The sequence below is a fragment of the Mustela nigripes genome, chromosome 11, assembly GCF_022355385.1.
Source record: "Mustela nigripes isolate SB6536 chromosome 11, MUSNIG.SB6536, whole genome shotgun sequence".
NCBI classification, from domain to species: Eukaryota; Metazoa; Chordata; class Mammalia; order Carnivora; family Mustelidae; genus Mustela; species Mustela nigripes.
Genome location: NC_081567.1, coordinates 23,929,527 through 23,956,402, shown reverse-complemented (window position 1 = coordinate 23,956,402; position 26,876 = coordinate 23,929,527). Strand labels below are relative to the sequence as shown.

Sequence of the window (26,876 nt, the reverse complement as noted above, 5' to 3'; positions counted from 1 at the left end):
GGGGGATTCTTGGGGAGTGGGTACTGTTATATTTGTAAAAGTGGGTACTGGTTGACTGTGTTCATTTCGTTAAAATCCCATCAAGCTGTGTACATGGGATATGTGCATGATGTGTATATTATGCACAGTCAGATATAGCAAAAACACTCTGTGGCTGCAAAGTGACATCACCTTTTTCATCAGTCACATGACTGTCACCATCAGCAGGAGCAGCTTAGCCATGAATATTTTGAGGACAATGCCCTAAGTGCTGCTTTTTCCCCTGAGAAATTGCAACCAGAGGGGAAAGAACACTCGACACGGTAACCAGTTCCACTGAGTTCCCAAAAAGAAAAAAAAAAAAAGACTGACTAAAGGTCTGGGAGGCACATCAGGCTCTTCAGAAAGTGCTTGAAGGAACAAGGGAGGGAGCGTTTGCTCCTCAGCCATCTCTTGAGGTTGGAGTTGCCTTCCTTCCTGGCTTTTCAGAACCAGAGAGGCTCTCTCCTGGGTTCTGAATAGTCTGAGGGTTTTAAGGCTAAGTTTATCAATGGGAATCTGCCTTGAGACAGCCCCAGGCTGGACAAAAGAGGGCCATGCTGGGGCCAGAAGGTTTGACAGCCACAGCCTGTCAATGACAGAGTCATAGACCATTAAGTTAGTGGAGGGGATGTTATTATCTTAATTTATAGATGGCCTGAGGGAAATTAAGTGGCATTCTTAAACTCACACATCAGAAAGCCTGAAATATAAATGTCTTGATTCCTGGTTCAGGGCACTCTGATCACAAAGCGGGTAGGATTAGATCATCTGTAAATCTCCTCTGCGTCTCCTAGGTTCTGTGACCCTTCTGAGTTCCTGTTGAGGGTGAAAGGAGCTTCAGGATGTCTCAGGAAGAGTGGCGTTTTTTTGTTTTGTTTTGTTTTGTTTTGTTTTTTGGGTCATTTAGCCTAGCCACAGTTATTGGCACACACATGTACACTCACATACACAGACTCCATGCACACACACACATGAATACACATGCATAGGTCTTGCTGTGATTCTGAGGTAGGTTTTCAGTTGTCATTGCAGAGTGTTACAGGTCCTGCAGGGAGGTTGTGTGGCATGGAAAAAGGAGCACATGTTTTAAATTTAAGCAAATCTGAGTTCCAATCGTGAAGTCTGTCTCCTCCTCACTGTGCAACCTTAGGCAAGTTATGTAATGTTCCTTAATCACACCTTCTTCATCTGTAAAATGTGAAACTGGAAGTGCTGACTCACCTATATGCACAGAGTAAATGACAGGCATTTGCCATCTATACGATGTTGAAGAGGGGTCTTAAGTCCCTTTATGCCTCAGTTTTTTCCTCTGTGAGGTGGGAACATCACTATCTCAAAGGCTTATTGTGGGGATCAAGTTAGGTAACACAAGTAAAGTGTTTGGTGTCCTGGCTTATACATACTAAGTGATCACAAAGTATTATTCCATGTGCTGAGGGAGCGGATGATCCCTTCCACGCGCTCCCTGGAGTCCTATTCTGGCAAACACCAAGATTCTAAAAAATGGCCGGTCTCCTCTTGGTCACATCTAGGAGCTAAGAGGGCAAATAAAGAGGGGCAACTGGGTGGCTCAGTAGGTTAAGCATCCGACTCTTGATTTTGGCTCAGGTCAGATCTCGGGGGTGGTGAAATCAAGCCCCACTTCAGATTCTCTCTCCCTCTGTCCCTCCCCTTCCCCTCTCCTTAAAAAAAAAAAAAAAAAAAACAAATAAAGAGATGCGAGAAGCAGCTTAATACATTCCAGTGGGAAAAACAGTAGGTGATGATGATAAGGATGCTAATGCTGCAGTTGTCATCTGTATGATGCTTCATGCATTGCAAAGGGACTGCACATCCTTTATCTCCTTTATTTCTCTAGCAACCTACTATTCCCGTCATGAAATATAAGGAAGGGGAGTGTTTGCATGGGTACCTTGGGACCCAGAGCCAAAGGGTTCTGCCCTTTAAAACTGTAGCTCTATAAATAAATAAATATGCACATATGTACATATATACATACAAAACTGTAGCTCTTCTCAATAAATTTGGAATGAGGCTTAGGCATTGAAATGAAATCTGTACAACCAGACCCCTTCTTTCCCCTATAAACCCAGATCACCACATAATGTATTCTATGAAATAAAACTAATTCCTTTCTCAGACAGGGGTTCCCAGTGTCTGGTATCTGAAGATGGAATCCACAACAAATGCTTTCTATGCTTGAAAGTCCCTCTCTGTGATTTTCTAAGATTTGGTTGGCGATTGACTGTGAAGGGGAACAGAATTTGCCACCCCAAAATATGCCTCTTTGGCATAAGGATTATTTTGAGCTAGTTACTTTTTTTGAAGTAAAAAAAAAAAAAAAAAAGCAGACACAGAAGCAACTCTAAAAACTGAGTAGAAGTTACTGGGTTTTTTTGTAAGATATTAACACTTACGAGGGAAAACTCCATTTGAATGGGTGGCTCCGTCTCTGTGTCAGAAAGAGGAGGATGGCTGCAAATCTCCAGCAACTCTTATCAGTCTAGAAGACAGAGTTAAATCTGCGTAACAATCTTACCCTTGGGGCGCCTGGGTGGCTCAGTGGGTTAAAGCCTCTGCTTTCAGCTCAGGTCATGATCTCAGGGTCCTGGGATGGAGCCCCACATCGGGCTCTCTGCTCAGCAGGGAGCCTGCTTCCTCCTCTCTCTCTGCCTGCCTCTCTGCCTACTTGTGATCTCTGTCAAATAAATAAATAAAATCTTTAAAAAAACAAAACAAAAAAAAAAAACCAAAAAAAAAAAAAAAAAAAACCTTACCCTCGTTTACTGCCCTTCTTGGTAACTTCCCATAACTAACTACCCACCCTTAACATATTCTTTTGTCTTTAGCTGGAGATGATATTTAAAGTGATGGTTTCCGGGCGCCTGGATGGCACAGTCCGTAGTGCATCCACTCGTGGTTCCAGCTCAGGTCATGATCTCAGGGCCCTCCATTGGGCTCTGTCTGTGCTCAACAGGAAATCTGTTTTTCTCTCTCTCTCTCTCTCTCTCCCTCTCTTCCTCGCCTCTTCCCCACTCATGTGCCCACTCACGTCTGCCTACTCTCTCTCTCTCTCTTTCAAATAAATACATTTTTTTTAAAGTGATGGTTTGAGCCATATCAAAGAATTACTCAATTTTCTTGGGTATCTCCCATGTATATAGGAAGTATACATGTTATTAAACTTGTTTGCTTTTCTCTTCTTAATTTTTTTTTAATTGAGGGGAATTGTCTTAGCCAAGAATCTAGAAGTATAGAGGGGGGTTAGGTTCCCTCCTCTGTAGCTGTGATATGCATTAAATTCAGGAGTTAGTCTTGTGAAACTGAGTAATCGAGACCTCATTTTAACTGGAACCAAGAGACCAGAAGGGGGAGCTCTGATGCTCTACCACTGTCCTCAATTGCAATCTTAACAGGAAGAGCTTTACATCTTGCATTCCTCTAGCTGGCCAACCTCAACAGATAGAAGGTTAAAAGCTTCTGGAGGGATATAGAGAGAGAAGTGAGGGGCACCTGGGTGGCTCAGTGGGTTAAAGCCTCTGCCATCGGCTCAGGTCATGATCCCAGGGTCTTGGGATCCAGCCCCACATCAGGCTCTCTGCTCAGCAGGGAGCCTGCTTCCCTTCCTCTCTGCCTGCCTCTCTGCCTACTTGTGACCTCTGTCAAATAAAAAAACAAAATCTTTTTAAAAAAATAAAGAGAGAAGTGAGCTTGCTGCAAATGCTTGCTAGTTTCTGTGTAGAGAATGGATTGGGAGGGGTGAGGCTGGAGAACACCCATCTGGGAAGCTATTATATCAGGTAAGAGAGGACATTAGTTTAGAGATGATCAGGGTATATGGGGTTGAAGAAGAGTGGATGGATTTAGTAAAGTTTTAGAAAGGAGAATCTACTGTGATGAGGAAGGAAAGCAAAGGGGTGATTTCTCGCCTTTTGTAGGAGGAGTTTAGAGGAAGAAGAAAGGGTAAGGAGAGATTATGAAATGACTTAGGTGGGGTGGAACTTATCCTCTGGGGCCCCCATTCCAAATCTCCTTTAAATGACCAGCTTTCAGAGGTACCCTTTCTCCCCATCTTCTCATGTCCGGCTGGGGATAGCACATCCTGTAAGACCCTTTATAGGATTAAGAATGAATATCCCACTTCCCTCTTCTGGATCGAAGTTTCTATCTGGAAAGGGACTAAACTTCATGGGACAGATCCTTCCCTCTTCTCCAGAGGAAGAGTGGAGTTCTCCCTTTTCCACAACTTGTAGCAATGTCTGTCTTGAACTCATACTGTTTAGCTTTGGCTGCCTAGAGTTTGTATTTCTCCAGCAGACCTTAAGCTGCTGGAGAGCAGGGCTGCCCTATCCTCCTTGTATCTTCCACGTGCTGCTTCTAGGTGCTCCCCCAGAGTAGAGATGCCAGTTTCTCTGAATGTGCGTCAGGTCCTCTCTCAGGGTCTCTGTCATCCTTCTAGCCCAGAACTCTCAGACGCTGGGTCCAGAGTATGTTTTCACTGTGCTCCCTGGTTTGTACTTCTTGTCCCAGTCCCAGCTTGGCAGGACTAGGGGAAGGAGGAGAGGAAAGCTAAAGGGAAATGAGACATGGCCGGAGTCCTGGCCTTGGGGAGTGGGATCCAGGTCCTGTGTCTTGTAGGTATGTATGCGTATGTTTATGTATCTATGAGCATATGTACGTGTGTGTGTAGCAAAGAATGTTATTTTTTCTGTACTAAGGTGTATGTATCTGCATCTAAATGACCATGCATAGATTAGTGAGTATGTTAGCTTCTGTGCATCCATGATATATTCTGTGCTTTCATCCGTGAATGTCAGTGCCTATGTATGTGTGAGGGCCTCTGTGTTGGCAAATATGTGTATATTCACATGTGTCACTGCATATGTATATGTTCCCATGTGCCTGTATGCAAGTGGGTACATGTATGTATGGTGGTTTGTGTATGAAAATGAGTGCCTCCTGTGTGTAGGGGGCTTTGTGTATAAACAGAGGCAGAATACAGTGTCTACTAAGTGTATCCTCCAAATTCAGGCTACCAAGGCCCAAGCCCTGAATTCGGCATTTAAAAGCAATAGGTCCTTCAGTGAGTGATCGCCTTCTTTAAGCCTTAGTTGCTCATCTCTAAACTGGGACTAATAATAGTTCCTACCTGCCGTATCTAAGGGGAGAGTGGAATGTTGCATTGTGTGTTGCAATGTGCTTAGAATAATGCCTGGTGCATAGGACAGGCTAAAAGTATTAGCTTTACTAAGTTATGGTGATATATATGTAAGTGATTGGGCCTGAGGGCTCTGGTGAGGATCTCTGCATGTGGAAATGTCCTTGGGCTCATGACATTGGTGTGTGTTTATGAGTCTGAGGGGGTCAGTGGGTATGCATACTTGAGTGTGACCTGTGCATGAGTGCCTCTGTGTTTGTGTCCCACCAGATTGTGAACCTCTAAGGAGAGGGACTATGTTTCATTCATTATTGTACCTCGGCCCTTAGGTCTGGGATGTAACAATTGCTCAGCAGATCAGTGTTGCCCAAATGAATAAAGTGGATTGGATGTTCAGAGATTGTTATTCATTTAGTATGTCCATCTGCAGAACACAAAAATCTGTAACTAACTCGGTATGTTATAAATATATAAATAGATAGATGGAGAGAGCAAGGGGGATAGGTAGAGTAGGAGAGTTTGTGATGGATAGATGATATAGATGGATAGACACATACATACATAGTTAGCCAGGATTTGCTCTGGTTAACTAGAAGCTCATATACTTTACACTGGAAGAGATATCCGATGTGATATATCCCAAGGAGTTCCAGAACTTTGCTCTTGGTAACCCTTTGGGTTATCTTGGAGTTTCTTTGAGGGCTAGAGGATGAGCGAATCACAGATGGGAGTACTAAGCCTGTTACCTGACATCAACAAGAGTCTATTTCCATTTAATGTCTACATATTGGGTATTCACGTAGAACTGTATTTAAAGAAAGGGTTCCACTATAAATGTTAGAGAATCTTCTAGTCCAGCCCCTTTATTCTATAAGAAGGAGAAGATGAACCTCAGAGAAAGGAAAAGGTTAGGGCCCCTGACCTGTCTTTCAGGTGCATTCCTAGTGTACTCCTCCTTTAAAATGCAATACCTCTGAATCCATTGACTTACTAGGAAACAAGAAGCAATTCCTCCCAAAAACTTCTTTTTTAAAAAAGTCACTATTAGAGTACACTTTTGGGGTATCTAGCCAGAAACACTGTCATGTGTTCGAGACCTGCCTCCTCAGGTTGGCCGTGTTGGCTGTGTTTGCATTAGGTGAGGCCACTCACCTGCCCTCAGATGTTTGGACCAATGGAGGCACTCTGACCAAACAGGGAAATCTCATTCTTTCTGGTACCATTTAGATGTAGGATACCAAGTGTTAGTTGGTCTCTATGGTCCCTGAATTAGGAAGTGAGGGGAAGCTTCAATGTCCATGTTTAATTGAGGCATGATGAATGAATAGCGAGAGTCAGTTTCAGGACGGGGGGAATAAGGAAGACACACAAAGGTAAGCAGATGTGAAGGTTGTGTGGTTGCAGGAAAACTGAGGGAAGGACAGACAAACCTTGGTTTCTGGTGGCTTTCCTCATACAGCCAGGTTGTATCTTCTGTTCGGGATTTTTTGCTCTTATATTTTGATAATTAATTCTCCTTTTGCCTGATGTCATTGGCGTGTGCTGCTGTTTGTTGAAACCACACTATCTCTGAACATGAGAGCACTTTGGAAAGTCTCCTCCTGGCACATAAACAGGCTCTGCTCCGCTGTGGTCTGGTCCTGGCCTGATCATTTTTTCCCTGAGGTCAGCTTGCAGGAGCTTTGTGTATAGCTATGGGAAGGGGAAGCATTCTCTTTTTGTGGCATCTTTGTGGAGTATTTCATGAAGGCCCATCAGAGGTTTTCAGAAAGAGACTTCACTCACTCCCCAGGCACTTCTTCTATATCCCCATGGCAAGATCGACATAGCATTTTCCACTGGGACTTCTTGCTTACTTTGGAGTGTACCACTGTTCATAGCTAGAGGTATACTCTGGAGTGACAGCATCTCTGCATTCAAATCAAGCAAGTCCTCCAGCATTTGGGTCCTAGGGTAGATTTTTGCCTACTCTTAGGCACATCAAAGCATGTCTACAGTATGGAGGTAGGCAGGGGAGCAATGGGAACCAGTCTTCCCTGGGAGTAGAATCTCCAGAAGTGGACCCTTAACAACTCATTCTCATGGCCACTACTGAGACCATGTTGGAAATACATCAGAGGGCACAGGTTAAAGGAAGGATCAGTCTGTTCAGTTCATCAGCAGTTAGAACAAGGTATACTTGGGAAGGAACCATGAAAGGTGTCTTTTTAACAAGCTCATCCCCTTTCTCCTGCCTCCACCCCACAGTGATACAGCTCGTCTACTCTGGAGTTACAGAGTAACACATGATAACGTTTCTGGTAAAGGCTGGGGCCACAGAAGCACAGAGCAAGTCTGGCTCCAAAATCCTGCTAATAAATGAGGAAATCAGGCCAGGCCAGGCCAACAGGGCCCCCACCATGAGAAAAAGAGGACTATAAAGGCACAGAGAGTGTTGAACAAGGGGATCTTTTCCCTTTCCCCAAACCTAGACTCTTCCAGAGTCTAAACACCAAGACTGTCTATGTGATTTGGAGAGAGAACCAGGATAGCCGATGGGTGACTGGAAGCCATCACCAGAGGGAAGAACACGAGCTTCAAGGCTAGATGCTTGGCTGAGCTCTTAGAACAGCCCAGCCAGGAGGACAGGCAGGAGAACCATGGGCCAAGCCCCCAGGAACCCTGAAATATAAGAGAGATGTCTGTCAAGTGTTGGCCTTTGGAACTCAGCAGCCAAAGCAAGCTAGCCCCTCTATACTTTGCCTTACTAAGTATCCTTAATATCCGTTCTAGGTTATAACCCCTGGGAAGTGGCAAAGGGGTCATGTGGTCATAGCTATCTAATCATCAAACACTTTTTCATATTACTTTGGGTATATTGGAAGGCAATTATCCCCCATCCTCCTTTGCAGGTAGGTGAGATCACATGATTGAATCTGGCCAGTGGAATGTGGGTAAAAATCATATATGCCATTTCTAGACCTGGTCCTTAAAACCTCCTGCATAATTTTCCATACTCTGATCACCCACCATCTAGGGGTCAGATGCCAAGGATCTGGCAGAGTACTTGCTGGGGACAATGGAGTTTCCGGAGTTACCAGAAGATCAGAGCCTGACTTCCTTATGACTGCAAAGCACAGAACTACATCCCCCAATGATTTAGTGGGACATAAACTATTGTGTAAAGGCACAGAAAGGTGAGGATTGTCTGTCATAGCAGCTAATATTACCTATGCTGACTAACACTAAAGATGGAGAAGGACACAGACGTTTAAAAGCCTCCGAGACCTGACTTATTGGCTTAGAATCCCAGCTCTAGGGGTAGCTGGGTGGCTCAGTCAGTTAAGCGTCTGCCTTTGTCTCAGGTCATTATCTCAGGGTCCTGGGACCAAGCTCTAGGTCAGGCTCCCTGCTCAGCAGGGAGTCTGCTTCCCTCGCTTTTTGCCCCTTCCCCTCACTTGTGCACTCTCTTTTTCTCTGCCAAATGAATAAAATCTTAAAAAAAAAAAAAAAGAGGGGGGGAGAAGAAGAAGAATCCCAGCTCTACAACCAGTTGTGCAGGCCCAGGTAAGTTACTGAGCCTCACCATGGCTGAGTTTATCTGTATGCAAAATTGAAAAATCATAAGCAACTAATACCTCATGGGACTTTTGTAAGGCTTAAGTGAGTAAATTCATATCAAACATTTGGAACAGTTCCTGGCACATAATAAACACCATAGAAGTGTCAGTTTTGAATATTAGACTCCAAGATCTGGGAGGGTTGGGAACACATCTCCTCTGAAAATGATCATATACTCAGTGTTAATGAAGGGTGTGGGTCCTGGATGATAGATGCCTTGTACTAGGGGATCTGGGAGAGGCATGTGCACCCCTCCCACCATACTATGAGATTATAACATTTCTCTGTCCCATAAACTTCAGAGTAACTTGCTGATGCTCTAGGAGGAAGTGAAGAATATCATAATTTTCTGAAATATTAGTGTGTGACAACCAGTTTGTATTTATGAAACACAGGTGGTTGTTCAGTTAATTCTAAAACCTCAGACATGTTTGTGGGAGATAGCAAACAAAGAACACCATAAGTGCCCTCTTGTGGCATTCTTATACCGTATGAGATCGCTCCCCTTTTCTTCCAGAAAGCTCCAGAATCCACTGCCCATCCTAGAAACTCTACTGGGAAACTGGGCTGTTCCCAACACTGTGCTAAACTGAAGTACTGGGAGAAGTGTATGAGATGTGATGTCTGCTCTCAAGCTCCTTTTAGTCTGAGCTCTGACTCCTGTCTCTGATGAGCACAGTTTTCTGAGTGTTGTCTGAATATTAGCCCTAAGTGTGGAGGGGCATCTTGACCTTACTTGGAGACTTTTAGGCTGTTATCTATCTGGAGAATTAAGGATGGAAAGAACGTTTTCATGTCTGGGTTCACCAGTATAGGTCATGTGTGTGTTGGGAAGAGGGGGCAGTAAAATCTTAGTAGCATTGCTTTCCCTTTGGTCCAAAACACATTTCTTGGATTGGTCTCCCTGTTAAATTCCAGGTCACCCACCAAAACACCATTCAGATGTTGCCACCTGCTAAAATTCTTGCCTGACCTTACCAGGTACAGTTCATTACCCTTCTGTGTGCTCCTGCCACACTATCTACTTGCTTGCGATTTGCTTCTATGACTATCTCATTTTTGCAACTCTTGTTCATTCTGCCTGTAGGGCTTGTTCCTTTATTATTTGCAAACCTGGCCCCTTTTTCTCATTGCATTCAAATATCACCTCCTCTGAACATTTTTCTGGCCATTTACCCATTCTGATAATTATTTTTCCTTCTTGCCTTATAAATAGAACCATCAAACATTGGTTCAGGACATGGCCACCCAGAATAAAGATTACATTTTCCAGCTTCCTTTGCAGCCAGGTGTGACTAAACTTTGGCCAGTGAGATAAGTGGAAGTATAAGGTGTCAGCTTCTAGGAATGTTCCTTAACACTCTGACTTTTTCCATATTCCCTCCATCCTGCTGACTAGAGATGAAGATTGGAGCTCTGACTTCCATCTTGGAGCAGGAGGATGAAGAAGGTGGAGGGGAGAGCTTAAAAGAACTTGGATTCTTGATGACCTTGTGGTGCCACCCCAGGATCCCCAGATTGCTTGTCTTTGGACTTCATTTACATGTGAGTAAAATAAACTACTATCTTTTTAAAGACACTATTACCCATGCTGATAACTTTCTAACACATCACTCTCTTTTCTAAATTATCTTGTTAACTTTTAATTGACTGTTTCCCACACTGTAACATAAGCTCCCTGAGGGCAGGCACCTGGTCTGTGCTGTTTAAATCTTCACCATCTAAACAATGCCTGGCAAACAGTGGGCACCCAATAAGTATTTATTGTTAAATGACTGGCCCCTGTGCTAGACTTTGAGCATCTCAAGAGCCACACTTGGGACTGATTGATTTCAGTGTCCACAGTCACTAGCACAGGCTAAATCAATGTGCACTGAATTGAGAAGAGGACTAAAAGACGGCAGGGAGGGAGGGTAGTGGGATAGGCAGGAGATAAAAATGTACCTGCAGCGCTGGGGGTTCCATTCACGACGCCAAAAGATGGAGCACCTGGGGACAAGAGCAGAGGTGAAGGTTTCCTCAGTCGTGTGCTGGGGACTGGCACTGTGGCCATAGCTGCTCCAGGTCCTCCTGGACCTGGCCACCACAGCCACTGATCTGGCTGGACCTGGCCACCCTCACTGCTGAGGCATCTGTTATTTCTAAGCCCATTTCATGCATTTGAAACTTAGTTCTTCCAGCACATTTGTGAGGAAAGTATTTGTGTCCCCATTCAACGGAGGAGAAGGCTGAGGCTCAGTTGACCAAGGAAGGCTAAGTTGACCTTGTTGTTGGTAGTAAAGCTGGAATTTGAACCTCCATCTATCTGATTCCAAAATAAAATTTCCTAACCCTCCAACAACCCTGTGATAGCACATGAAGCCTCAAGTTGAGGGCTCAGTAAAGAGGCAGGACAACTCCAGACAGAGCCTTCTTTACAAGACAGCCTCAGTTTACTCACCTGGAGAACGGAAGTGGTAATAGTGCTTACCAACTTGGGCTGTTGTGAGCATTCCATGTGATGATGCATATAAATGTTTTGTACGGTGCCAACCCCATGTGTTATTACTGTTACTGTCATTGCTGCTGTTACTAGCATTACTGCGTCCTAATTTCTTTAGGACAAAAAAAGTTGCTTTCATTCTTCTGGGTTTTTTGACTCCTCCATTCTAGTGGTAATAAAAATCAGAACAGTAGTGTTCACCCATGGGCAGGATTGGTTAACATTTGTGGGCAATTATAAAGCTTCCCCTACATCATGCCCCAGAATATTATAACTGGATATTGGAAAACATAGTCATTCACCAGAAAAGAAAGTTGGGTTAGAACCTAGACTTCACCCAAAAGGGGCTGAGGTAAGGGGGCCTGGCAGGAAGAAAAAGGGAAGGGGAATATGCTGTGGAATCAGTCTGAGCTGGGTTCAGTTCTAACTCCAGCTGATCGTGAGCTGAGTGACTTGGGGTGAGCCACTTAATCTCTCCAAGCTTCAGTTTCTTGCTGGTAAAATGGACTCAGTCAGGAGAATGAAGTGAGTTGATGGATACTGAGAGCTTAGCCTGGTCTCTAGCGCATAGAGGTTCAGCACAAATGGCAAATGCTATTGTTATTTACCCAAAGCACCTCATGGAAAGGTAGATTCACTGGTGGGGGCTGCAGTGAGGAGGCAAAAAAGGCTCTAAGTTGTTAGGGTGGTGACCCCGGGGCATCTGTGGTTAACTGTCAGCACTTGACCACCTGGCCTTCTCACCCAGAAGTAGGCCACTCACCTTTCCGAGTGATGGGTCCCAAATCTACAACCTGGGCTGGGTTGATAGCCACTACTCCACTGCGACGTTGACTTCTTGAGCAAGACTGTGGGGGATGGAGAGATCTCATTATATCAAAATTTAAAGTCATAGTTTCTATCCAGGATGTCCCTGCAATGGGACAAGAATTTGGCCCAAGAATGGGACCCTATGCACCATGTGCCCCTAACTCTGAGGCTGTGGTTTTCTCAACTTACTGTCAAGTCGTAAGCAGACATGGATTTGACTCCTTTCTACTTATCTCATCCATTCCATCACATCTCCACTCTGATTATAGCTGTCTAATTTGGTACTAATGACTTCACCTCTCTATTACCTTCCTGGTCTTAAAGATTAAAATCAGCATGTCTGTAACACCCAGGTACCTAGTCCACACTCAACAAATGCCAGCTTCTAGAAGGCAGTACCAAACAGGGGCTAAGAGCATGGACACTGGAGTTACCTCCCAGCTCTGATGCTTTCTAGCTGTGTTGCTTTTGGGCAGAAGATCTCTCTTAAGCTCAGTGTCCTCATCTGTACAAGCGGGTTAACAAAAAAATCTACTTAAAGGGTTCTCGTGAGAATTTAATTAAATAAGGCATATGAAAGTTTTAGTGTAATTCCTGACATGGAATAGGCACTTAAAAGTCCACTATTATGAAATCATTCAAAATATGTCTTGTGCCAAGGAAACTTAGTGGGCAGGCTTTTTTGTCTGATCTACTTCCTAGGGACACAATAATTACATCCACATGGGCTTTTTGGAGATTGAATGTCCATCCATTCATCCTTTCCTCTTCCCCTCCCTCCCTCTCTCCCTTTCTTCTTTCCATCCCTCTGTAATTGCAATAAATATATATGGTGAGACAACTAGGTACCAGGCCCCATGTGAAACTCTGAATAGTTCACACTAAAGAGATACTCACTGGCTGGCACTGTTCATTAAGGGAATCGCAGAGATGAATCTCACAATGCAGGAAGACTAGGTCATAATTTCCAGCAAACATGAACATCTGAACTGAGAACCGGCTTTCTGAAGACACCCCATTCTCCTCCACATGGATGGTGGAATCATACTGATTTGGGCAGCTGGGAAGGTGACAGGGGCAAGGGTCTACTTTCAGAACAGCTCAAGGAACCTGAGGCCCTTGGCTGTATCTTTAATCTGCATCCAGTATAAAAACATCATCACAGAGAATTTAAGAGTTCCCTGATTCCCTCCATCCTGACATAGACTTTTATTCCCCTGGGCTTCCTTCAAGGTATTTATTTTGTTTGAAACAGAGAGAGAGAGAGAGAGCGCGCTCATGAGAAGTGGGGAGGGACAGAGGCAGAAGCAGACTCCCCACTGAACATGGAGCCTGACCTGGGCCTCAATCCCAGGACCCTGAGATCATGATCTGAGCCAAAGGCAGATGCTTAACTGACTGAGCCACGTAGGCGCCCCCTCCAAGACATTTATTCATCAGCCCAGGTTTCAGTTTTGTGGGGTTTGTTCTCCGAGGTGAAATAGACTGCTTCAAATTCCACCCAGACCTACTTTCTAGCTAAATGATCATGAGCAAATGATGATGAGACTCCCTTTTCTGGTCTGTAGAGCAGACAGTAATCTGTACCTCCTGGGGTTGATGTAACCATTTAGTGACACAGTGCATGGCTAAACTCATAACTAAACTCAGTGATACTTACTAGCTAATATTGTTACCATGGTTTGAATCACGATTTATGGATATACATTTTCCCTGTGTTTTTGCCAGTTAGCAATTTCAGCGATATCTTGTCCCATAACACTTGTCATACCGTTTTCATGTTGATTTGTCGGTGTTACCATCTATATAATAGCCCATCATTACTTAATGGATCCCTGTTTTTGAACTGTGAACCTATTGCCAAGGTTATAAAGGATACTTAAGTAAAAAATAATTGGCATTTCTTTATCTTGCTGACCTATTTTGTATTAATGCTTTAGGCTGAAGTGTCAAGAGTGATACTCCTGGGTCAAAAGTATGGTCGTGATATGTAATGCCAAATTATGTTCCAAAAGAAGTAAGCCAGTTTACACAACTACCAGGCAGGGCCATGGTGATTTTTCTCCCCCGAAAACCTTATTCAGGCCAAAAGATAACCCAGAGTTGCCTGTTACCTGTTTCTGATGATGAAATATTTCACAGGGTCAGTCTTATCTTCAGTAGGTGTGGCATAGCAGTTCCTCAACAACAGGTTAAACCGGGAGGTGTCCCCTCTCTCCAAGATGGCACCCACATAGAGCATAGATTCAACAGCCAGGACAGCTACAGGCCCTTCGTAAGGAGATATATAGTTCTGGTCTTGAAACAGGGCCATTCTGACAGTGAACTCTCCATCCCCATCCACACTGATGTTCAGAGAACTGAGAAGAAGAAAACCATAAGAGTGGAATCGTTAGGTTCCCACCAGTGAGAACAAAGTAAATCCAGGCCTGCACTTGTGTGAGGCTATGAAAGTGAAGGCACATCTTTGATTCCTAAAGGAATTAGTCAATCACCTATTTAAATCATGCATTTAGTATCTGCTAGGCACTAAACTTGACAGGCAGACAAGTGTGTCTCTGGGATCTCCACCCATTCTCCCTGCCTCACAGATCCCCTGTATCTCCTTCCCTCAGAGAATAACAGTAAATGCACACCTCCATCTTCCCCCTGTACAATGGGATCCAGCCCGTGGGTTCTCACCATTTTTAGTAGCAGATCTCCTCCCTCATCCAGGGAATCACCCAGTGAAACATTCATTTTAAAAGAGGAATGGCTTTAATTTTTATTTATTATGAAACCTGGAGCCCCAACATAATACAGTCTGAAAACTATTGAACTAGAAAATTACTGGTCCTTTTCATGCTACTCTGAGAGCCCAGGAGGCAGTGGGGGGATGGAAAGGGCACCCTGGAGTTCTGACACAGAAAACCCCCAGCACGTCTTACAGTCTAAATACTGAGGGGTCCATTCCACAAGGCCCTGTTTGGGCACTGTGAGACAGCAGTGACCAAAACAGATGAAAACGTCTTCCAAATGAATCCCCACCCAAATTGCTACTTAGTTCTATTTCTAGTGAATTGGGAGTGCTTTTATCTAATCAAAGCTCATCCCAGCTTAAATCCCACATCTGTGGGGAGGCCTTCCGGCTCCCTCCATCCCCTCCCCACAAAGATTAGATCAGGAACCCTTGCTTCCTGACCCCACAGCACCCTGTGCTTCTTCCACATTGCATTCATCTCACTTGTAAATAGTGATGAAATAATTATTTGCTTAATTCCTTTCTTCCTCAAGATAAATGAAACTGTGGTGTGTTTTTGTTCCTTAGCATATTTAATTAACATTATTTTATGTTGCTGCATTGCTTCGTAATAATAATCTTTAATACCCACAAAATACTCTATGTCTGCCTTATGCATGCTGAACATTAATCTATGATCAAGAAATATTTGCAGAGTGAATGTTGGAAAGAGTGAGAGCTCCCGTAGGAAGTAGGCAGCAACCTGAGGACATTTTAAGCTTTGCTTGAAGTGGATGTGATCAGTGTCAGGGTTATAGATCAAAGGGCAAGGGTCAGTGCCGTACCTTACAATGGGCTGCAGGGCAGTTTGGAGGCTGACTTTCATGTCCAGTGGGTAGGCACACTGGAAATTGATGTTGAGGATGGTGTCTCTGATGATGAACTCATTGGCCACAGAGAGGGTGTTTTTGTAGATGGCATGGGTTCCATTTCTCTTTGGCATAAAAACAAAACCACGTGTATGTTTATGTGTATACAGCTGTATCTAGAACTCAGGCCTACATGACTGTAAGGTTGATGCTCTCCATCATGCTGCCACCCTGCCTTCTGATCACCAGGAAGAACATGGGCCTCTTCCCTTAGTGGCCCCTGGAGCCTTATGGGAAGGGGACTGAGAATCCCAGATCAAAAACTAGAACAATAATTTTTGGCCTTTGGGGAGAATCAGCAACTACCATGCTTACTCCCATGTTGACCCCTCCCATATCACCCCTAATTAAAATAATCATAATCACAGCTTACATTTATTGAGCTCAAGCAGCAAACCTCTTCTAAGCTCTATATGTGAACCAGCATGTGTACTCTCACATACTACATACACTACTACTCTCACATACTACTAGATACTAGAGGCCCAGAGAGGCTCAGTGATTTGTCCAAGGTTTCACAGCTACTGAGATAGCTCCACAGCCCAACTCCCACCCTCTGGTAGCAGTGGTGTAAACACCATTCACCTCCAGAATGTTTCCACAGGCCCCAGCATAGGTAGGGCTGGTCACGGATATCCAGTTTCTCTCCTCTCTTTGCGTGATACTGCTGCAGTTCCGGTCTCGCAGGTAGGTGATGACATTGTCCCCAAAACCCAGGCCTCCCAGCTGACACTTGTTCAGTGACACCTTGATCTCCTTGGCCCCACAGTCTAGCTGAGGCTGCAAACTGTGGACATCTAAAAAGTTGAGAATGGGGTAGGTGGAGAGTGGACAGGGTTCTGGAAGCAGTGGGCAGAGCCCACATTCCATCCCCTTTGGAAAAGCCATCATATGTACCAGGGAGTGAGGTAAACTAGTAGGAGCCTAGGACCCAGGTGGGATTCACACCCAGATTGTATTGGGTGAGGCTGGCAAAAAAGCCCCTGGTCCAAGATTTCTAGGCATCCTGTGTGCAGGTGTGGACTTTCATGTCTTGGGGATTGGGGGTCAGGGTCTCTGGGAATTGGGGTCTCTAGAGAAGCAGAACTACCCTGCATTCCAGACTGGAATCAGGGGTAGACACATACTACTCCTGCTCCCTGGCTTTGTGAAGCCAGCACATCTGACCAGGTTCAGAGCCATTGCATTTCTTTTCTTCTTTTGTTCATTCATATGTTCATTCATTCATTTGGCATTTATTCAACAAATAATACATCTTGAGCATTACTGTCTGCACTGTTCTAGGTACTGAGGATACAGTGTTTGTCAGAACTGACAGAATCCCTACACTTATTTATGGAGCTAACATTCTGATGGGGAGGTAGATAGCAAATGAAGAGAAATACCATTTTGATTGTATTTATGAATGCATTGATTCAAATACATTTACTGACCAACTTCTGTATGTGCAAGGCACATTCAACACAAAAACAAAGAAAACATGGACCCAGGCCATGAGGATTCCTTGGTCTTGTGTCAGAACCAACATGCCAACAGCTTATTAAGATACAGTATGCTAAAAGTACTAACTGAAGTATGTTCTAGGTGCACAGGGAAACACAAGAAGGTATTTCTGGGTCTGTCAGTTAAGTCAGGGAAGGACTCATACAGGGCTGGGAGTTGGTCAGGAGGAGGAGTTTTGCAGGTGCACAGGGCAAGTGAGGGCACCCCTGGCTTAGGAAATAGCAGAGGCAAAAGTGTGGTGATGGAAGAGAGGCTGATTGTTTATGGAGAAGCTAAGTTCAGAGGTGCGGGAACTTAGAATGGGTAGGTATAGAGTGTGAGAGATGGAGAAGTAAGCAAAAGCCAGGTCACAACAGGGTTGTGCCTGGAAGCAATGGGGACTTGTTGAGTAGCCACCAGTGAAGACTTGAGGCAGGCCACCCACCCACCCGGTCAGCTCGGAGGACCTGCTAAGGATACCCTTTGAGTCTTCAGGTACAGAGGAGACATCCTTGAAGTCCACCGTCTGATTCTGTGGTTGCCCAAAACCTGGAAAATAACCTGGAGCCTTTGGGGGCTTGTCCACCCAATAAGCAGAGAGTGCCTACATGGAGATCAGGATTGTTTCCTTCTAGTCCTGCCCCTCATCCTCACCCTACTCCTGCTAGGCACACCCAAGCACCACGTGGTCCACACTCCAGCCCAGTCTTCAAACATATGCTTGTTCTTGGTCCACTGTCTAGAACACTTTCTTTTCTGTAGGGACTGGGAGTGTGTTCAGAGGAAGGCACTTTTGTGCCAAGGGCAAGAGTCAAACAAAGGCCCTCATTAGAGTCCCAGGAGGGAAGGGAATAATCTTAATGGGAAGTTCATCTAACCCCAGGGCTTAGGGCTTGTTGATGGCATCTTTACCCATAAGTCATGTGCCTCTGCTTGCTTACTTCCTGGCACAAGAACCTTATCACCTTATAAGCCTGCCCATTTGTACTGCTACGATTTAATTTTTGCAGTTACCCTGTATTGTGGTTATTTGTACTGTAATCTTATTCCCATTTTACAGATGAAGACATTAAGGCTCAGAAAGTCTAGGTGCCTTGACCCAGGCTCCGGAGAGCTACTATGTCACAAATCCAGGACGGGCACAGGAGTCTACCCATGTCCTTCACATGTAGATCTACAGATATTTTAATGGCAATTCCCACACCTGCAGAGTCCTCATTGTTAGTACCTTTGTGCCTTAGGGGTCAAGCTCACCAACACCATAGCTGCTTTCTCAGGCTGTGGTCCAAAGACTGACTTGGCAATTTGTTTTGTCCCAGCTCTTCCATACTTGCAAATAGCTTTGAGAACCTTCATTCCGTGACCTCAGTTCCATCCCCACTGACTCTGGTCCACACCTTGTCCATACCCTCGGAAAAGGAAAATCCTTCCGTGCTGCCTTGTCTGCTCAGACCAGCATTGTTCCCATTGCTCAGCCCTGCCAAGCCACTCACCAGAGCTGTTGTGGTCCTGTCTGCAGTAACAGTTCCAGGTGCCGTTGAGAAAGCTGCATTCCTCCTCCGGGCGGCAGGTATTCTCACACTTGTTCGTCGCAGTGTAGGGGTCTCCAGGGTGAGGCACAGGGGAAGAGGATCAGGATGCAGAGCAAGGCAGTCTGAGGCCACCAAGGCCAACTCTGTTATTCTACCAGGGCCCAGAACTCCTGCCCAAGGGTGTGCGATACATAGTGGAAGGGTCAAGCATCAAACTCAGATTATCTGACTACCAGTCCAGTGAAATGAGAACCCAGAGACAGCCGTCCTAATGCTTACTACATGGCAGACACTGTTGGAGCACTTTCAACAAATTAGCTCATTCAGTTCTTATGGTAGGTTTATGAAACTGGGTAGCATGGCGGTTAGGTATATAGATCTTGGAACGAGAGTGTCAGGGTTCATATCCCACCTCTGTCATGTTCCTGCTCTGTAACACTGGGACAGCTGCTTAACCTCTCTCTGCCTCAGACCTCTCATTGGGTGTAGTTATATAGTACCCATATCTCATGAGGCTGGTGAAAGCATTAAATGAGTTCATAGTCTAAAAGCACTTTGGCTTGGAGCAGGGACCAGTATGCATTGGCTGTGACTTTTGCCATCATCCATTTTTCTCATATCAGAAAACTAAAGCTCAGAGAGGTAAATTAAACTGCCCAACTGGAATCTAAATCTGAATGAGCCCGAGTTCTTCATATCATGCTACACATATGGATATATGTGTGTGTATGTATGTGTATGTGTACAAATGTATATGCATATGCATATGTATATATCAAGAGAGTTTGACCTCAACTCTGAATTTCTGGCGTTACTTGAAATGTTGGAAAGCCTGGCAACCTTGGCTGATATCCCCACTGGGCAGTAACAGGCAGGGGCTGAATCCAGGCTGGTCTGCTTAGTCTCCTGATCTGCTCCACTCACTGCGGATGCCTGGGCTGGTCACCAGGTAGCGCTGCCCCACAGTTGTCCCCAGCTCTCTGCCACTCACCTGTGCAGTACCTCAGATTACATATGGGGGTGCCCTGCAGCCGGTACACGTGGAACTCGCCTGGGCAGGCCTTTACCTGCACCTCAGTCTTCCAGAGACAGCAGTTGCCACTCCAGTGGGCACAAGCAGTGCGGCTGACGATCCCCTCCTCGATGGCAGGGTGTGTCCCATTCAGCCACATGGGAGCCTCTGTTTGGCATCGGAGCACTGGGACACAGGTCTCTGGCAACCTCGCTCCTCCATCTCCCACGAAGCGGTACCAGCCGTTCAAGTTGCTGTCACACAGCTGACCCCATCCTGTGTACTCTGTACTTCGTGATGGTTCATCCAGACGGGTATAATTCTGGCAGGGGTCATAGGAACGGATGTTGGTGAAGTTTCTGTCACCTGGAAAGCAGCAGTGTGCTTCGGTTTACTGCGCATCCTCAGAGCCTACAGGGTTTTAATCCTCCCCTCTCCACACATATACACATGGGCACACACACACTCGTTTTGTTTTGTTTTGTTTTAGAGAGGGAGAGGGCAGGGAGAGGGGGAGAGAGAGAGTCTTAAATAGGCTCCACACCCAGTGCAGAGCCCAACACGGGGCTCAATCTCACAATTTTGGGTCATGACCTGACCTGAGCAGAAATCAAGAGTTGGACGCTTAAGCCACTGAGCCATCCAGACACCCCCTATGCACTCAGTTTCTAATTTTGAATGTGCTTAAGGACACTAATGAGGAAATGAGGCACACAACCCATTCATTACACATTGGCCTCATCCCCTTAGGGTCAGAATAATAATGAGGACTTTGTGTGGTATTTTATAGGCATTAAGAACACCAAGGTCTCCATCCTGCACAGTTTCAAGGGGCATCCTTCACATTGAGCTTGATGCCCTTCTTTTTGGCTCTACAGTTGTGAACTGTTCCCCTGTGCAACCTTATACTGTGGTCCTGTTTGACCATTGTATTATAAATGTAATACAGGCTCCCTGAAAAAACTCAAATGTCATTAAAATGAATAAAGTAGAAATGAGAGTTGTCTTAAGCCCATTCCATCCCTAGAAGTAACTATAAATTTGCTGTATGGTCTTCAAACTCTTTCTTTTTTTTTTTTTAAGATTTTATTTATTTATTTGACACAGAGAAAGAGAGAGATCACAATTAGGCAGAGAGGGAAGCAGGCTCCCCGCTGAGCAGAGAGCCCAGATGTGAGGCTTGATCCCAGGACACTGAGATCATAACCTGAGCCAAAGGTAGAGTCTTAACCCACTGAGCCACTCAGGCGCCCCCTTCAGACTCTTTCTATGCATATGTTTAAAATATAGGGATTTTTAAAAATGGCTTAATGCTGTACAACTTTTTTTGCCCTCACTTACATATTTTACTTACTATATCATAGACATTTCCCCCTTATTAATAGATAATAGATTTAACATAAGATTTCTCAACCTCGGCACTACTGATGTTTGGGGCTGGATAATTCTGTGTTATGGGGGGCTGTCCTATGCATTGCAGGATGTTTAACAGCTTTCCTGGGACCTTCTCACTAGATTCCAGTAGTTCCTTCCTCCTAGAAGTTGTCTCCAGGCATTGCCCAAATCACCCCCAGTAGAGAACCACTGCTCTAACATTTCCAATTTTGCTCATCTCATGGGGCTTTTTAAAAGATTTATTTATTTATTTTTGAGAGAGATGGAGTTAGAGGAGAGGAGAGGGACAGAGGGAAAGGGAGAGAATCCCAAGTAGACTCCCCACTGAGCACAGAGCCCCATGCGGGGCTCCATCCCACCACTCTGAGATCATGACCAGAGATGAAATCAAGAGTTGGCCTCTTTATTGACTGAGCCACCCAGGAGCTCTTAATCTCATTTTTTTTTTTTTTTTGGTGGCTTCTTTTAAAGATTTTTTTTATTTATTTGAGTGAGAAAGAGTATAAGAGCACATGAGTTGGGGGGAGGGGCAGAGGGAGAGGGAGAAACAGACTCCCCACTGAGCCAGTAGCCCAATGTGGGGCTTAATTCCAGGACCCTGAGATCATGACCTGAGCAGAAGGCAGGCACTTGACCAACTGAACTACCCAGGCATCCCCATCCCATGGTTTTTAACAGATTAAGGAACTATGATGTGTAGCGAAGCTGAGAATTGAAGGGGGGTGGGTTGGTCAGTCTGGGTTTAAATCTAGTGCTATACCTGCTGGATTTAGGTCATCAATGATGACCTTCACAGGTGGTTTGACTCCCCTGAGACTTGTCAGCAAAACAACACCTGCAAGTAAGTGGTTCCCAAACTCTCTCCATTCCTAAGCCTTGAGTCACAATGTTTTCCACATTTGTGTCCCCTTGTCCAGTTATCTGCTTAATATGTTTCTTTCAATGACTCTCTATAAATTTGTTTCATCTTAAGGAATAATAATCTGTGATACTGTAGGTATGCTGTACTAGTTATATATTTCTAACATACATGAAAAAGTATACCTAGCCATCAAAAAATTCTTCAAGAGTTTGCCATGCGCTGCTGTAGTCATCTTAGGAGGTATTCCCTGCTTTGGAGAAATAAAACCCCACAGCATTGCTTATAACAATAATAATAAATATAAAATGCCAAACACAGCCCCTGAGGCCTAGTAGGAGCTCAGACTGGTTCTGTTCTCCAGTTCTGATTTACTGAACAGTGTTAGTGCCTGAATTATGGACTAAGTACACACACATGATCACATTCTTGAAATACGTGTTAGAGGGACTTTTTTGAAAAAGAGATTTTTAAGCCTTGCTTACGTATGTACTTGTTTTAAGGAAAGGAGTCACTGCACTTGCTGTTCTTGGATTATTTCCCACACACACACTGTGTTTTCCCAAGAGCGGCCATGAACTGGTTCCCCCTTCCTCTTCCCACAGCCCCCTCCACAGGTGTCACAGACAGAAGTTTCAGCCTGATGTTAAGCCCGAGGACCCTTGCTGCAAACATCTAAGATGCCCAGTCCACAGATCTTTGAAAGGATCACCGAGAGATCATTACCTCTGGTCCTTTCTTTTTACAGATGAGTAAAATTTCAGAGGAAGGAGAAGGTGCTTGCCAACGCAAGGGCACAGAGTGACTAGTAGGAGATTCATGTCCCCATGAATCTGGGCTCTCTGAGCTCCACATATTTTGGATATGGGCAGTTACATTAACTGACTCCATGGTCCTTACAGGGGGGATTTCCTGTTTGACTCTGAGAGATTATGGCTGTATTCTGGCTTCCCTTGTCTTGTACCTCTTGACTTCTAGCTACTGAGTCTTCACTTTAGACATGTCCCTGTTCCCCTTACTGACCCTGAACTGCCTTCTCTGCAATCCCCCACTCCCCAGGTATTATGGGGCATCTAAGATGCCAGGTGAGCAGACACAAACCTTGCTGTTCTGTAGATGCCAGGGTCAGAAGGCAGGAGGCCAAGGCCAGCCACAAGACACAAGAGCCCACCATCCTTTCCATAAGCTGAGACGTGCAGGTCATTCAGCAGCGTGCAGACTCTCCATGCAGCTAGGGGAAAGGGGAGACTCAGATACAGTCAGGGCGACAGAGGTCATTCCTTCTCAGATGAGGGTGAGAAGGGAATTCATATCAGTTCAGCACCATGACTTGTACTCAGCCCTTTGCACATGTTAGCTCATTTAAGGCTGTGAACTGCCCTCCGGGAAAGGTACTATTTTTGCTCCCATTTATGGATGAAGAGGGAGATGGGTCTCAGAGCATATTAATCCCAGAGATATGGACTGAGCTCCTCCTACATGTACACACTGGAAGTTAAATAGCTTGCTTAAGGACACAGGCCCATGTTCACAGAAACAGATCCATAATTTCTTTTGTGAAGGGCTGCATTGTTTTAAAGCAGGCATGTCTTGCAGAGAGGAGGTGGGGTGATGAGGGTAAGAGGCTTGCAGAGGGGATGAGGTTGACGGCAAGAGAACCGAAGGCAAGTTTGGAGCTGGCTGACACTGCAGGACGTCCTAGAAGGCCTTAGGTTGGTTCTTACTCAAGTAGGGGTTCAGGCACTGAAAGACTGGATGGAGGGGAACTTACAGTGCTATGAATATCTACAGACAAAAGTAACAGCTGCTTTCTCAATGCTTTGCTCAGTGGTGTGTTGGGCACTGTCCTAAGAGACTCCTGAGGTGTCCTAGATGCATACAGATTTCCTGGGAGGGTGGGACCATGTCAGACCGTGCCAACGTTGCTTGCTGCTAGCATGGTGTCTGCCACATAAGGGGTGCTCAGTAAAGATCTGAGTGATAAATGAATAAGTAAATAGGGATGGGGAGGGCAGAAACAAAGAGCTGTGCAGAGTCTGCCAGTAACATTCCCTCTTCTGGCAACTTTCCTCCAATAAGCAAATCTTTGATGGCTTCTTAAAGTCTCCGGAAGACTCAAGTTGAATCTAGAGATCTGTTTCTAGAGAGGATATCATGAATATGTTATGAGAGAGCACCCAGGACTAGTAATTCTAAGGGAAGAGATCCCAAGTGGGGGCCTATGTTCCTGGAGGAGGGACAGAGTGAGGGGGCATCTTTAGACCTGGAGTCGCCAGCAGGTAGCTGGAATCTTGGTTGAGCTGAACGCACAGTGAAATCCAGAGCACTTGACCGGGCTGAAAGTTATTCTGAAAGCTTCCAGAAACAAATAACCCCAGCACATCCAGTGGGTCAAGGGTGGTAGGGAAGCCCCCCAAGATCAGAAGGAAGCCTGCTGGGGCTTGAAATGGTACTTACCTTGGGATAAGAACACAGAGCTGTCCTCTGGTCAGCCGTGGAAAAGCCGGTTCTGCCCCACACTTTTATTGCAGTTTTCCACCCTCGTGGCTCTCCACGATTGGTGCCCAGATAGGACTGGAGTTAATCTCAGGTATATATTGGTCTTGTTGGGCGTAGGTAAGATAAACAATTTACCACAGAAAATAGCGGAAGAATATTCCCCTCCATAAACCAATGAAGTTGGGACCACATTACCAGAAACCAAACACTAATCAAAAGGGAGCTTAAAACCCAAAGGGAAGTGAGAGAAATTAAATAGGCACTTGTTTGTACAATAGATTTCCAACTGTACCTTGTGTTCTTAGCTAATCACCTTAGAACACTTCTGCTTCTGGATGCCACTCCACTTGGGGCAAGTTAGAGCAAGGGAATAAAGAAGGAAGTGGGGGATGGGTGTTCCCTATTTTTAGCCCATAAACTCTACCCACCTTCAGATACTCAGTGTTGTGTCTGGGAAGGGCCAGTTTCATGATGGTGAGTCATGGAATAATAACAAAGGACAGACCAAGTAAGTGTCAGAATCACCTCTCCTCCAGCACCTCCTAATAGGTGGGCTACCCTAGAGATCGGAAGGTATGGAGTGGAGATGAAGCCAGAGATCTTGGACTTGGAAGTGTCAGGCTTGGACCTGGCTTCCATGGCACGGTATTGTGGCATTAATAAGGGAGTTGAAGCTTTTGCAGAACAAGTGGTCACTGCCTGTCCTGGTTTCTCTGAGACTCCTCAAGGAGCCAAGGCTACTGAAGACAGGGAGCACAGGGGTCTTGGCATTGGTAACACCTTCCAGAAAAACCCCAACCTGAGCAAAATAAAATGCTACAAGCCACCTTCCCTACTCCTAGTACATTTGGAGAAAAAGTCCCTAAATGTGGAACTTATAACCACCACAAATGTAGGATTCCATAATTCATCTGGGCCCACAAAACCATCACTTCCACCTTCCCTCCTCCAGCTCTTCCATTCCAGTCTGAACCATGTGGCTTGAGCTGTCCTTCTAAGGCCCTGTCTTCAAGCATTTTTTCTGCCCCCTTGTCAGTACCTTTTTTGCTGCTTCCTCCAGACACTCTGCCTCTCCCTGACTCCCCTGTGCCACTGTTTTCTTGACTTCGTTCCTCTTTCTCTGTCATTGTCCTCTTCCTTCATGTATCCTTAAGAATGCCAGTAGATCACATTTTTCTTGTCACTCCATATACTCTCACTGGACGGTGTCAAGTTATCTCCTGGTTTCTAGTACCTTTTATAGACTAGTGAGTTTCAAATCTGATCTCCATCCCTGACCAATCCCTTGAACATCTGATCCATCAACCCAGCTGCCTGCCGAACCATCTCTCCTTGGGCCGAGATGCTTGAGGCACTTTCAACTCAGCAGTCTCAAATCTGAAGTCATCCATTCTCCAAATCATCCCCTTTTCACCGTATTGTCTGTCTTAATCCATGGCACTGCTATGCACCTGGTCACCCAAAATGGAAACCTACCTCCCTCCTTTCTCCCTCAGTCACATTTCCAGTAATTGCCACAACTTGTCACTCAGTTTTCAAGGATTTCTTGAATCTGTCTTTCCTTCTTGAGCCTTATTTCACCAACCCTAATTCAGGCCACTGTTATCTTATGAGGGTGATTTTAACAGGAGCCTAGTGAGTCTCCTTGCTTTCATTCTTTGCCCCTCTTTGATTCTGTTACCTCTCCTGCAGCCATATGCCATAGCGTCACCTCTCGGCATGATCCCCCACTCCCGTCACTTCGTGCTTCTTGGGATCTGACCCCTGGCCGCACCCCTAACCTCACCTACAGCTTCTCCCCAACACATTTGATGCTCCATCCAATCTGTGGCTCTCTGAACTCTTCCCCACCTCCTGACCTGTACATGTGCTATTCCCTCTGTCCAGATCATATTGTGCCTGGCCTCCTACCACATATTTAGGTCCACCTCTCCTAGGTCCACATATTCCTAGGTCCACCACCAGGAAGACTCCTGAACACCACACACTTGCTGGTGCATCTTTTCTCTGCTCCTGTGCCTCTCTGGGTTGATTCCAGTCCCACTCAATACCTACTAATCGATCTGCCTCTGAAGGCTGTAAGGTCTTTGTGGACAAGGATCCTGTCTGCACTTCTAACCAGCACCTAGTAAGTACTCGTTGAGTAAACAAATGCAGAAAAAAAAATAACATGTATGCTTCAAAGCCTCTCCTGTGAGTAATGCCTCAAAATTTATGGCTATCCAAGTCTTAGTGAAACCTTGCTGGGAAGACACAAAATCCTGCCTCAGGGCCTTTGCGCTTGCCTGTAATGTTCTTCCTTAGATATCCCCCTGGTTTTTTCCCTTACTTCTCTCAGCTTATGCTTATCAGAGAGACTTTCCCTGAGCATCCTATAT

General features: G+C 45.2%; 1 protein-coding gene across 1 annotated transcript; it reads right to left on the bottom strand.

Annotated features, from left to right (window-relative positions):
- Positions 1-7,306: 7,306 nt before the first annotated feature.
- On the bottom strand, positions 7,307-24,568 carry GP2 (glycoprotein 2). The gene is made up of 11 exons (XM_059415204.1): positions 24,457-24,568; positions 23,101-23,230; positions 19,725-20,111; positions 18,695-18,805; positions 16,305-16,516; positions 15,636-15,784; positions 14,186-14,431; positions 12,969-13,131; positions 12,025-12,109; positions 10,724-10,768; positions 7,307-7,840 (listed from the first exon to the last, which is right to left on the bottom strand). The coding sequence occupies exons 2-11, from the start codon at positions 23,201-23,203 to the stop codon at positions 7,782-7,784; spliced, it is 1,560 nt and encodes a 519-aa protein (XP_059271187.1). The 5' UTR covers positions 23,204-23,230; positions 24,457-24,568; the 3' UTR covers positions 7,307-7,781.
- Between the last annotated feature and the right edge of the window lie 2,308 nt (positions 24,569-26,876).

Bases quoted from the DNA above. Each gene is read 5' to 3' on its own strand.
- GP2 (XM_059415204.1), bottom strand. From the start codon at position 23,203: ATGACCTGCACGTCTCAGCTTATGGAAAGGATGGTGGGCTCTTGTGTC. The intron at 14,432-15,635 runs GTACGGCACTGA...TCTTCTTCTCAG, and splicing joins GCCCTGCAGCCCATTGTAAG to TTCTCTGAACATCAGTGTGG. The intron at 7,841-10,723 runs GTACATTTTTAT...CTTATATTTCAG, and splicing joins TGGAACCCCCAGCGCTGCAG to GGTTCCTGGGGGCTTGGCCC.